This window comes from Microcaecilia unicolor, chromosome 1, assembly GCF_901765095.1.
Source record: "Microcaecilia unicolor chromosome 1, aMicUni1.1, whole genome shotgun sequence".
In the NCBI taxonomy this organism is placed as follows: Eukaryota; Metazoa; Chordata; class Amphibia; order Gymnophiona; family Siphonopidae; genus Microcaecilia; species Microcaecilia unicolor.
The window spans coordinates 102,732,632-102,744,966 of NC_044031.1; the positions used below are offsets into that span (position 1 = coordinate 102,732,632).

The 12,335-nt window shown below is 40.9% G+C and overlaps 1 protein-coding gene across 1 annotated transcript in view; it reads left to right on the top strand.

The window, feature by feature from the left end:
• The window catches only part of ARMC4 (armadillo repeat containing 4), a 445,023-nt gene that overhangs the window by 318,498 nt on the left and 114,190 nt on the right, over positions 1-12,335 (top strand). The window contains 1 exon segment of the mRNA XM_030199274.1: positions 5,692-5,846. Coding sequence (XP_030055134.1) covers positions 5,692-5,846 — 155 coding nt within the window.

The window sequence follows — 12,335 nt, forward strand, 5'->3', positions numbered from 1 at the left end:
ATTACTGTAGTATACTCAAAGGACAAATCTTAAGGAAAGGTTGGTACCATCATTCCTCCCTGAACTAACAGAAGAAAGAGTTGAGGTATAGCTGTGGTAATTGCATTGTATTTCCATTATGGTGTTCGAACATCCAACAACAAAACAGATGTTTCATATCAAACCTTAATCAAATTGTAATACTTCTCATGTCATATCATGATTTGCCCATGTCATTTGTTATGTCAGTAAAACTAAGAGACAAGTGAAGACCAGGATGATTGATAATAAGAGCTACATTAGTAGGGCTATAAGATCAGCACCACTGGTTGAACATTGTCATGAAAAGGCCATACCTTTGACATGTTAAGATTCTTTGTTATGAAGAAACTTAGCATAAGGAAAAGAAGAGGTGGCACTGATCAATTATTACTAACAGAAGAAGCAAGGTTTATTTTCTGTCTTGATACTTTTATACCGAAAGGATTAAATCTGTGCTTTTCTATGGTTTTATTAATATCCTTTTTTCAGGTTCTTGTTCTTCCTTCCTATCCCTCTATGGCAACCTCCTTTTCCTTGTCCTCGGATTCCCCCGCCCTCCCCTCCCCTTTCCACCCCTTCCCTCTGTTCCTCTTTCCTTCTTCCCTCCCCCTCTCCCCCTTTTTCCCTCGCCAATTGTCCCACCTCCCCCTCCCCATTTCCAGTCTTTCATTTAGGTTCACTCATTGATGTACATATTTTTCAGATTATGCACTCCTTCTTTATCTTGTTTTTTCCTTTTGTTCTCCTCCTCCCTTTCTCTGTGCTGTTTCATTCACCTATGTCAGTACTGTGTTTTTTTTGTTAAAATTACTTATTCTTTATTGCTTCCAGTTTTATAGAGCACCGCTAATAGTTTACTCTTTTATTGCTATGTTTTCGCACCACTTTTCCATTTAAATGCCATTGGAGGATGAGGGGCAGATCTTACTTTCACTCTGTTTGTGAGAGCAGCACTGATCGGTACCTCATTGCTTCTAAAAGGTTTGCAGCTTTTTTTTATCAATGACTATATGTTGGGTAAATAGTTTTAAACAGAGTTTATATACTGTAGTTGTTGGCTACCCTGCTGTATTTATGTTTTTAAACAGCTTCATCAAATGAGAATAGGCTTGTCCCACTTTAACACTGAGCCTCTTGCATGGCATTTTTTGGAACTATAAATTTATGCTGCACTCTATATTTCATGTTGACAAATGGAAACAATTCTTTTACATAATTCTGTGATTGTCTTTTTCCTTTTTTAAAAAAGTGTGTGATTTTCTTATTTATGTACAATCACAAAAGAGAGGGTAAGACAGCATGCAAAATAATACAGAAACAGAAAGCAACACTGGGCTTCCAGGATTGGGATAATCAATGTCCTCCTTTATTGAGTGATGACCCGACACGGGCCGTGTTTCATTCCAGTACTGACAGCGTTTTTTGAGTCAAGAAATACTAAATACTACCCATATCAGAGATATTGTATCCCGCTTATTTGGTTACACATACATCTCTGAGAAAGTCTCAAACAGGATTTTCTGACCCCTGAGGCAGGCGCTTGTGCGCCGAAACACGGCCCATGTCAGGTCATCACTCAATAAAGGAGGACATTGATTATCTCAATCCTGGAAGCCCAGTGTTGCTTTTTTTCTGTTTCTGATTTTCTTATTTAACATTATATGGTGTGATTTTAATATTATACCGCATCACCGCTCGCAAAGTTGACGTTCAGGGTTGCTACATAAACTTTTTGTTAATCTGTTAGGCACCTCTGGGCATATTTGTTTTTTATTTCTAGAAAATTTCAAAGGTCACTGTACTTTTACTTGCCATGGTTTATGTATATTGGGAATGTCTCAGGATCACATTATTCTAATGCCTTTTAAGCACCTAAGTACTGCACTGCAATGAGTCAAATTAGTTTTAACCACCTTTTATATATTATCAACATCTTGTCCTATATGTTTTTTATGTACTTAGTATCGCACACGGTTATCACATATACATATATTTCTACATCCACTCAGCTTTTCATTCTGAACTGTTCATCTTTTTGTTTTCAGTTTTCCAACTTTTTAGCTGCTTTATTATCATTTATTTATTGCTTTTTAATTTCAGTTTTAATTTCTTTTTAGCTTTAAGGCCTTTTCTGCATCATATTTTGCTGCAATGAAATCCATTTCTGACAGAAAAAGTATGAGTGTTATACTCTTTATGTTTTACATTAACTTGCATTTTATTGATATATTCATTTTTGTTTAATCTTATTATTGTTTAGCTGTGACACCCTCCCACCGTTTTAAGGCAGTCAATCATTGTGATCTTTCATGTTTTATACAGTCTGGTTTTATCATACAAATTATTTATTAGTTGTTATGCATCAATCTGTATCTCGTCAATGTCATAACCATTGTTTAGCTGTGGTATGCTCCTAGCAATTTATAATTGTGCCTTTTAATTTGATTTTATCAGAGTTTATTCATTCACTAATGTGTTTCTATTATTTGCCTGTACATGGTTGTATTTTTTTTTACATTCCCTGGGTTTAATTCATGTTTAAGATTCTTATATATGCATTGTTTTTATATATATGTGGTTTTTTACACACACATTCTTTTCTTATTTTTATATTTATCTATTTATGTTGATTTATTATTTTGTTCAAGAGGACCCCTGACGCCAGCATTGTGCTAAAACTTGGTCATGTTGGGTCAGCTAATAAAGATGTCTTCATTTGTACTCATGATCACGCCTCCTCTTTTTTGGCCATCTCCACTCTATTTATCTATATTAAACAATTTCCATGTCAACTTTTGCACTAACTCTGAGGCAGTCATAGGTTTTATAAAAGTGTTTGTTTGGCCAGGGCTTTATACAAAAGAGATTAAGATACTAATTTTCCTTAAACCGCCCCCTCCCCTCACTTTTATTTTTGTCCTGAAAGTTAAAAAAATAAAAAAATTGTGGCCTCACTTAGATATATATGTGTGTTTTTGAAATAATGGCACTATAGATATAAGTGCTGGTATTTATACGTGGAATAGCTACTTCCATATATAAGTTCTGGCACTTATGCCTGAAAGTTGTTGCGTGATGCTGTTGTATTTTTCCATTTATATTTTTACAAAGTCAATTCGTCATTATACCTGTCTTACAAAAGGCTCCATATTCATCAGAGCCTCTTATAAAATACTGAGAAATATGAAATGTCCTGTGTGCAAAAAAGGGACTTCACAGAGCCTACGGGGCCCTTTACAAAAGCGCGGTGAAAACTGGCCTGCGGTAGTGTAGACGCGTGTTTTGGGTGCACGCAGAATCATTTTTCAGTGCACCTGTAAAAAATGGCCTTTTTTAAAAATTTTTGCCGAAAATGGACATGCGGCAAAGGTGAAATTGCCATGTGTCCATTTTGGGGTCTGAGACCTTACTGCCAGCCATTGACCTAGCAGTAAGGTCTCATGCGATAACCAGGCTGTAATAATCTAATCACATCAAATGCTACTTGACGCGCGTTCCGATACATTCATCTGAATATATTTTTTGGACACACGTATCAGAACGTGCACCAAAAATGAAATTACCACAAGAGCCATGTGGTAGCCGGGTGGTACCTCCATTTTGGCATGCATTGGTCACACGTAGACACTTACACGGCTTAGTAAAAGGGTCCCTAAGTTAGTTTGGACTGAAAATCTGTGCCAAACATGTGAAAAACAATTCTATAACTGTGCACCAGTGGTTAGGCATAACGTGCACCTGAATGGCACCTTGTCGCTTATACACATACTTGCCCTAAGCACTAATCTATAGGGGCATACATAAGTGGCATTGGTGTACTTTTGCAAGGAGGGTGTAACACATGGTGAAGGCTGAATCAGACATGGTTGCATCTCCCACTGATGCGCACACCTTATAGAATACTAAAAGAGGCGCCCATAACTTGCCATATTTATGCACGACCATTTACACCTGCCATGTTTGCGCACATACATTCTGGCATGCCAATACCCATTTGCACTAGGATTCAATAATGGAATTCGTGTGAACCTTTCTGCATCAGGGTGCCTAAATGTAGGCACCAATTTATAGAATTGCCAGCATAACATTTTTCCCCTCTCTAAAGCTGCCTTTATAGCTGCCCAGTTTTAGGACCATAAATATAAGTTTTTAATCAATCTAGGCTCCTAACGAAATTAGTTGTCTAAATTTAGAAGCCCAGTGAGTTTTTGAAAACACCGATTTAGGCTCCTAACTCTCAGATAAAGGTGAGACGGTTGATAATGTGTATCTGGATTTTCAGAAGGTGTTTCAGAAAGTACCTCATGAAAGACTCCAGAGGAAATTGGAGAGTCATGGGATAGGAGGTAGTGTCCTATTCTGGATTAAAAACTGGTTAAATGGTCAGTATTCTCAATGGAGAAGGGTAGTTAGTGGGGTTCCCCAGGGGTCTGTGCTGGGACCACTGCTTTTTAACATATTTATAAATGACCTAGAGATGGGAGTAACTAGTGAGGTAATTAAATTTGCTGACAACACAAAATTATTCAAAGTAGTTAAATCATGGGAGGATTGTGAAAAATTACAAGAGGAACTTAAGAGACTGGAAGACTGGGTGTCTAAATAGCAGATGACGTTTAATGTGAGCAAGTGCAAAGTGATGCAAGTGGGAAAGAGGAACCTGAATTATAGCTACATCACGCAAGGTTTCACGTTAGGAGTCATCGACCAAGAAAGGGATCTAGGTGTCTTCATTGATGATACCTTGAAACCTTCTGCTCAGTGTGCTGCTGCAGCAAAGAAAGCAAATAGAATGTTAGGTATTATTAGGAAAGGAATGGAAAACAAAAATGAGGATATTATAATGCCTTTGTATCGCTCCGTGGTGCGACCGCACCTCGAATATTGCGTTCAATTCTGGTCACCGCATCTCAAAAAAGATATAGTGGAATTAGAAAAGGTGCAGAGAAGGGCGACGAAAATGATAAAGGGGATGGGACGACTTCCCTATGAGGAAAGGCTAAAGTGGCTGGGGCTCTTCAGCTTGGAGAAAAGACAGCTGAGGGGAGACATGATAGAAGTCTATAAAATAATGAGTGGAGTGGAACGGATAGAAGTGAAGCGTCTGTTTACGCTTTTCAAAAATACTACGACTAGGGGCATGTAATGAAGCTACAAAGTAGTACATTTAAAATGAATCAGAGAAAATTTTTCTTCACTCAATTTGTAATTCAACTCTGGAATTCGTTGCCAGAAATTGTGGTAAAGGCAGTTAGCTTAGCAGAGTTTTAAAAAGGTTTGAATGGCTTCCTAAAGGAAAAGTCCATAGACCATTATTAAATTGGACTTGGGGAAAATCCACTATTTCTGGATTAAGCAGCATAAAATGTTTTGTACTTTTTTGGGGATCTTGCCAGGTATTTGTGACCTGGATTGGCCACTGTTGGAAACAGGATGCTGGGTTTGATGGACCTTTGGTCTGTCCCAGAATGGCAATACTTATGTACTTATGTATGTATGTATGTATGTAAAGTAGAAAATTGATCTCTTAACTACATTTAGGTAAACAGGTCAGTTGTCTCACAACCTATAATAAAAATCTCTTCAGATAAATAGTTTTATATGTTTTGTTTCATCATTTTTACCACCATATTTTCATGTAATTTTTTTATGATTTGATTTATTATCTAGTGTGCAGAAGATGATGAAATACGTGATCTGGTTCGGCAGTATGGAGGCCTAAAACCTTTGGCTGAACTCCTCAAGAAGTCTAATAACAAAGAACTGTTAGCAGCTATAACTGGAGCAATCTGGAAATGTTCAATCAGCCTAGAAAATGTGTCAAAGTATGGGTAAAAGTTTTACTGTACACAGTCTATTTTTTATTGCATTTAAAACTTTATGAATTGGTGGTGACCAATGGACTGGACACTTGTAGTCTGTTTACCGTTTGGACATGATTAAGGATAATTGAAGTTAAGAATAATAATACCAACAGGCTTATTTTCGAAACAGAAGGATGCCCATCTTTCGACACAAATCGGGAGATGAGCATCCTTCACCCAGGTTCGCCCAAATCGGCATAATCAAAAGCCGATTTTGGGCGTCCCCAACTGCTTTCCGTCGTGGGGACAACCAAAGTTCCTGGGGGCGTGTCGGAAGTGTAGCGAAGGCGGGTCTTGTACTTGCCTAACACATGGGCGTGCTCGACCCATAATGGAAAAAAGAAGGGCGTCCATCTCTAAGGTCGACCTAAATTTCCAGATTTTGGCGTCCCCAACCGTATTATTGAAATGAAACATGGACGTTCATCTTGTTTCGATAATACGGGTTTCCCCGCCCATTCACGAGACGTCCTGCGAGGACGTCCTCAGAAAAACTTGGGCATCCCTTTCAATTATGCCCCTCCAAGTAAATCATTTTCAGTAAGAACTTAAATCATTTGTCCCACCTAGTTGTACTGATTGATTAGGTGTCTGTAGTTGATTGCTATTAGTAGAATTTTGTGAGGTTTTTACTGCAAGAATGCCAATCATAAACATTTTCAGTTGCATGTTTGTTATAATGCAACATGCACATCCTTTATGACATGTATACGTCAATTTTTTAAAATATATTTATTACTGAAGTTAATTGAAATAGAAATCACTTAGATGTCATAGGACCACTGCAAAAACAAAAGTGAAGATATTGGTCTTCTGCATAACAAAATGTGTTTGTAAGTTATATAATAAATATTCTCCAAGATCATTTTCAAACAAAACTAAACTGTAGCACTTTAGAATTTAATGAAGTAATTAGTTTAAAGTGTGCAAAGAAAAGAGTGAATTAACATATTTGATCCAAACCCCCTACTTTTCTCCAAAAAAACCTCCAGTTCATCTGACAAAAATGTTCTCTGCATCAAGTGAGAATAACATTGTAGGGGATACCTCTGGTTTCCCAAGGACAAGGAGGGCATCATCCTTACAAGTGAATGATATCAAACTGGACATCAAATGGATGGGGAGAGGTTGCTAACAATGGAAACCATTCCAGAGCAGCCCACCAAGCATGTGCATCAGTTTCAAAGCTGTAGGCATATGGTGCCACCTCAGTTTCTCTCTCTCTGTGAAGCCATGTGGACACATCCCTATGAAATTCATGCACTGGAAATATTTTCCTCATTTTTCATTGAATTTCCATCTCAGAAAAAATCGTCTTGCTCTTCCCTCTCTTCAGGCATCCTTAGATTTTGTGGTATGTTTTTCTTTCATATTTACCATGGCCATGACCTACACAGGTATCAGTGCCAAAGGAGGAGTAGTCTGATGGTTAGTGCAGCAGCCTGAGACCCAGGGGGATCAGGTTTGATTCACACTGCAGCTCCTTGTGACTCTGGGTAAGTCACTTAACCTTCCATTACCCCAAGTACAAAATAAGTACCTTTATATCAAACATATCAAATATATGAATGGCAAGTGACCAACTCACTCTCTGTCCCGCCCCCGCGTCAAGACGTGATGATGGAACAGAGAGGGAATCTGCGCTGAGGAGTGCACCACACGGAAGGGGAGGGAGGGAACCACCGAGGTACCGCCCCCCCCCCCAGGTCGCTGCTACCGCCCCCCCCCCCCCCCCCGAGGTCGCCGCCAGCCCCCTTCCACCCGGGCCAGGCCCTCTCTTCTCCATTGAACTTACAGCGCCGAAACCGCAGCAGGCAGATCAGCTCCCGTCAGCCTTCCTTCCCTGCCTGTGTCGCGCCCTTGCCGACGTTACGTCACACGAGGGCAGGACACAGGCAGGGAAGGAAGGCCGATGGGAGGCGATCTGCCTGCTGCGGTTTCGGAGGTGAGGCACTGTACATTTAATGGAGAGGAGAGGGCCCGGCCCGGGTGGAGGGGGGGCGGCGGTGACCCCGGGGGGGGAGGGGAGGGCAGGAGAAATGCTGGACATGGGAGGTCTCAGAAGGAGGGGGGCCTTGGAGCTGGAAGGGATGGACGGAGGGGAGACTTGGAGCTGGGAGGGAGGGGGGCCTTGGAGCTGGCTGGGAGGGAGGGATGGAGGGGGGGCCTTGGAGCTGGGAGGGAGGGGGGGCCTTGGAGGGGGAGGGGGCCTTGGAATTGGGAGGGAGGGACAGAGGGCCTTGGAGCTGGCAGGGAAGGAGGGAGGATGCTGGACATGGGAGGTCAGAAGGAGGGGGGCCTTGGAGCTGGGAGGGTTGGACAGAGGGGGGCTTTGGAGCTGGCTGGGAGGGAGGAACGGAGGGGGCCCTTTGAGCTGGGAGGGAATGGGGCCTTGGGAAGGAGGGTGGGGGGCCTTGGAGCTGGGAGGGGAGGGGAGCCTTGGAGCTGGGAGGAGGGGGCCTTGGAGCTGGAAGGGAGGGACAGAGGGCCTTGGAGCTGGCAGGGAAGGAGGGAGGGCGGGGGGCCTTGCAGCTGGGAGGGGGGAGGGAATGGGGCCTTGGAGCTGGGAGGGAGGGAGTTAGACATCAAAATAGAACATACCAATACTCGCCCGTTTTAACGGGCTTAACGGCTAGTAATATATAAACCGATTTGATTGTAACCACAGAAAGGTAGTATATCAAATCCCATCCCCCTTCCATCAAGTGGCATTGATTGGGATTTTACCATCAAGTTGTTTTGACTTTGTCACAGCTAGTTTCCTGGCTTATGTCTGAGAGAAAATGAACTTTCAGTAACTTTAGAAACTCCAAGCAGTGCACCAAGATAATGTCTGAAACAGACCTTTATGATTTGTATCTGAGATATCTGGGCCCAGCTGGAAGATAGCATCAGTATTACCTGCCAGAAGATTTCCATTTCCATTTGTTATTTGATACACCATATTTCCCCTTCAGCATTATAGTAGTTTGCAATAAAAGATCAACTTGTGTAGTGTTGTGTTGATCCTGTTCATATTTTAGATTTGACGCTTGTAAAATGGATGCTCCTACCACATGTATTTATTTGGAACAGCAGAAATATACAAAGGTGGAATCTGGTTGGTCCCATTCTTATGTAATGTTCTACGTAAAGTGTCTTTTCTTTCTTTCTGGCACTCTTGCTCTTCAATTCTAATTTGGTTAGAAATGGCTTCTCCATCCTACAAAAGTTACGCTACCTATGCAGTTTTCTTGAATCATTGAAGCTCCAGACATTTCTTCATGCATTCTTGGTCTCCCGCCTAGACTACTGCAGTGTTGTCTTCATGGGAATAACTGAACACCTTATGAAATGCCTTCAAACATTGCATAATATGGCAGCCAGACTCCTCTGTAGGGTGAAGTATGATCACGTCTCTCTTCTGTTCATCCAACTATATTGGCACCCAGTTCCGTATTGCATTCATTTCAAAATACTATATTAGACTCATTAGGCCTATTACTTGGGTATACCATCTTTCTTATCAGCTCTCACCATACCTTATACCTCTTTCAGGTCTCGGCACTCTTGATTCCCATTGATTTGTTCTTCCAGGCATGAAGAAAGCATGTTAAGAGTCTGCATAACATTCTGCCTTAGCCCCAAAGCTGTGGAATGATTTGAGTCCCTGTATTCAGACTGAACAATCTTTCCAAAAATTTAAAGGTTTATTAAAAACTCATTACTTTCAATTAGCTTTTTGAATCCAGCCCTCAACCTGAACAACTAACCTGCTGACGAACCCTTTTAAACAGTATGAATGTTGCTGAATGTCTGTGAGCTTTTCTATCTGTGAAGTGGCGTTCTTTTCCCTATAAACTAATTTTATTGTAAACATCTCAGACCTGCCTGCCAGAAGGAGTGATATATCAAGCCTAATAAACAATTTCCCTCCAATGGAGCACTGCACAAAACAAGGAATGCTCTATAACCTAGATATCCTGTGAGCAGGTATAAATCCTGACATTGCTGATGGTGGACATAAACATACCTGCCCCTTCTGAAATGGGGAATACACATTTTTCAAGTTTTAATTTAGTTTGATGCTCCGCATTATCAGCAAAGGTTTTCTGAGCACTTTTTGCTTCAACCTAATCCACCCAAAACACACCCAGAGCATGCCCCTTTGCAGTATGCTCATATTTGCAATTTGGAAATGTATATCCTGGATTTTGAAAAAATTGTCTAAATGCCAATTTCTGGACATCCAAAATTGCAGTTTGTAAAATAAACACCTTAATGAAAAGTTGGCAATTTGATTACAACAGTAAGAAGACATCAGAGACCCGGTCATACTAAGATACTAAGATGTCTCTGTGGATGCCAAGAATGGAAGGACAACCTCTTCATGCTGTTGAAATCTTGTCCAAGGATGTTAGCACTGGAGGTATCAGCCATGAAGGACCATGGAGCTGCACTGGGAATGCATTCACATTAGGAGTACATCAGTCACCCTCAGTGTCATGTATTGATAGAAGCCATCAAGACTGATCAACATCATAGCTCTGTCCACAAGCATTAAAGGATTATGTTGCTATAACAGTGGCATTGAGGGATACAGTGCTTTTTATTTGTTTATCTCATGCCTTTCTAGTGTAGTTCAAGGTGAGTTACATTCATGTACAGTAGGTTTTTTCCAAAAAGCTTACAGTCTAAGTTTTTATTTGAGGCAATGGCCAAGATCACAATTATTGTCAGTGAGATTAGACCCTAGCTTCCCTGATTCTCAGCCCACTATTATAACCATTGGCTACTTCACTTATGATTCTCATTACAAAGGTTTCTGTTAGTTAAATGTACTACTACTACTACTTAGCATTTCTATAGCGCTGCCAGGGTTAAATGTAGAGTAACACATACATAACTACTGTTACTGGGAATTGTGAGTATCAAAATAAGTGCAAAACTGCACACAACTCCTTACCTTCATCCTCTCTATCTCCCCCAGTCCTAAGAACTTTACAAAAATTATAATTTGACATGTAAAAAAAAGAAAAAAGCAACACCAGAAAAAAACAACAGTTCCATTCACTGTCTCCCAAGAACAAAAGACATATCAACTAATTCCATTTAACTATGTGGTCATATATTGATAAAAGGGAGACCAAGGGGCTCATTTTCAAAAGAGAAAAATGCCCTAAAATTGTCATAAAGCACCATTTGGACGGATTTATTCTCAAAATGTCCAAATCGGTATTTTTGAAACCTGTTTTGCAGACATCTGCAGTGCATCCAAATCACAAGGAGGCATGTCGGGGGTGTTCACCTAGCTGAAGGTGAGAAGGTATTCCAGAAAGGGCTACATGTCCATATCAGGTCCTCTCCGGCTTTGGAGTTCATGTCAACAATTCCTACTCGTTCAATACGCAACAAATATATCATACATGCGCGCCACTGTTGCAATGTTGGATACTGATATGTCAGCCACTGTGTCAAAATAACCTGTTGAGCCACAACAATAGCCTTATGAAGAAAAGATTTAAGGCCTTGAGAAGTCGGACATCTCAGCTTAAGCTGTCCAAAGAGAAGTGTGGGGTCACAATGCCACCTTATCCTTCAGAAGGTAGATGTATAGCACACCAACTCGTTCCAGAACCTGTAAACCCCTTCACAGGACCAGAGCATATGTCCCAATGTCGCACCACAGGATCCACATTTCAAACACGACCCCCAAGGAGAGAGTCCCATGTGGAATGCCCTCTTTGGGGGTATATATAGGCAGAGGACAAACTTGTACTGTTGTTCCCAGTGAAGAGCCAGTGCAGTCCTGCGTCTGATCGATAGAATGTAGGACTGAAGTTGTGTCGCTGTTATTGCTATCTGTAGGTCTTGTCGCCACAACGACTCCAATCTAGAGTAGTCTAGCTCCGATATCGAGTCCTTGATGTGCCTATGATGAAAAGAAAGAGGCACCTTTTGTTGATCTTCTAAGGAAAAAGCCGATGAAAGTTCTACTTGAACATCTTGAATGACTCCCAAGGTAATGATGCCACATAATGCCGCAATTGAGCATAATGAAACTCATCTGTGTGCGGCAACATAAATTCCGCCTGTAAATCTGAAAAGTTTTTTTATATGACCTTCATCAGAGATCACTTGCAATAGGTACACAATACCCTTTTTCTTCCATCCTGGTGCAAATGCTATGTTATCACAAATTGACAAATATGGTGTGACCTTCGGGGAGAAATGATGTAGACGACATATCCATTTCCATGTAGCTCTAACAGATTGCATGATCTAGGAGTGCTTCAGCACATATGGTATGGGGACCTCTGCTACATGCAAATAATTACTAAAGTGTACCCCCGGAGACAACTGTAATTCTAAGGCAATGTTAGTGTAGTCCTGGGTTGATCTAAACCAGTCATTGATATGCCTCATGCCACTGGCAATATTAAGAAAACGTATGCTAAGCATCCCCACCCC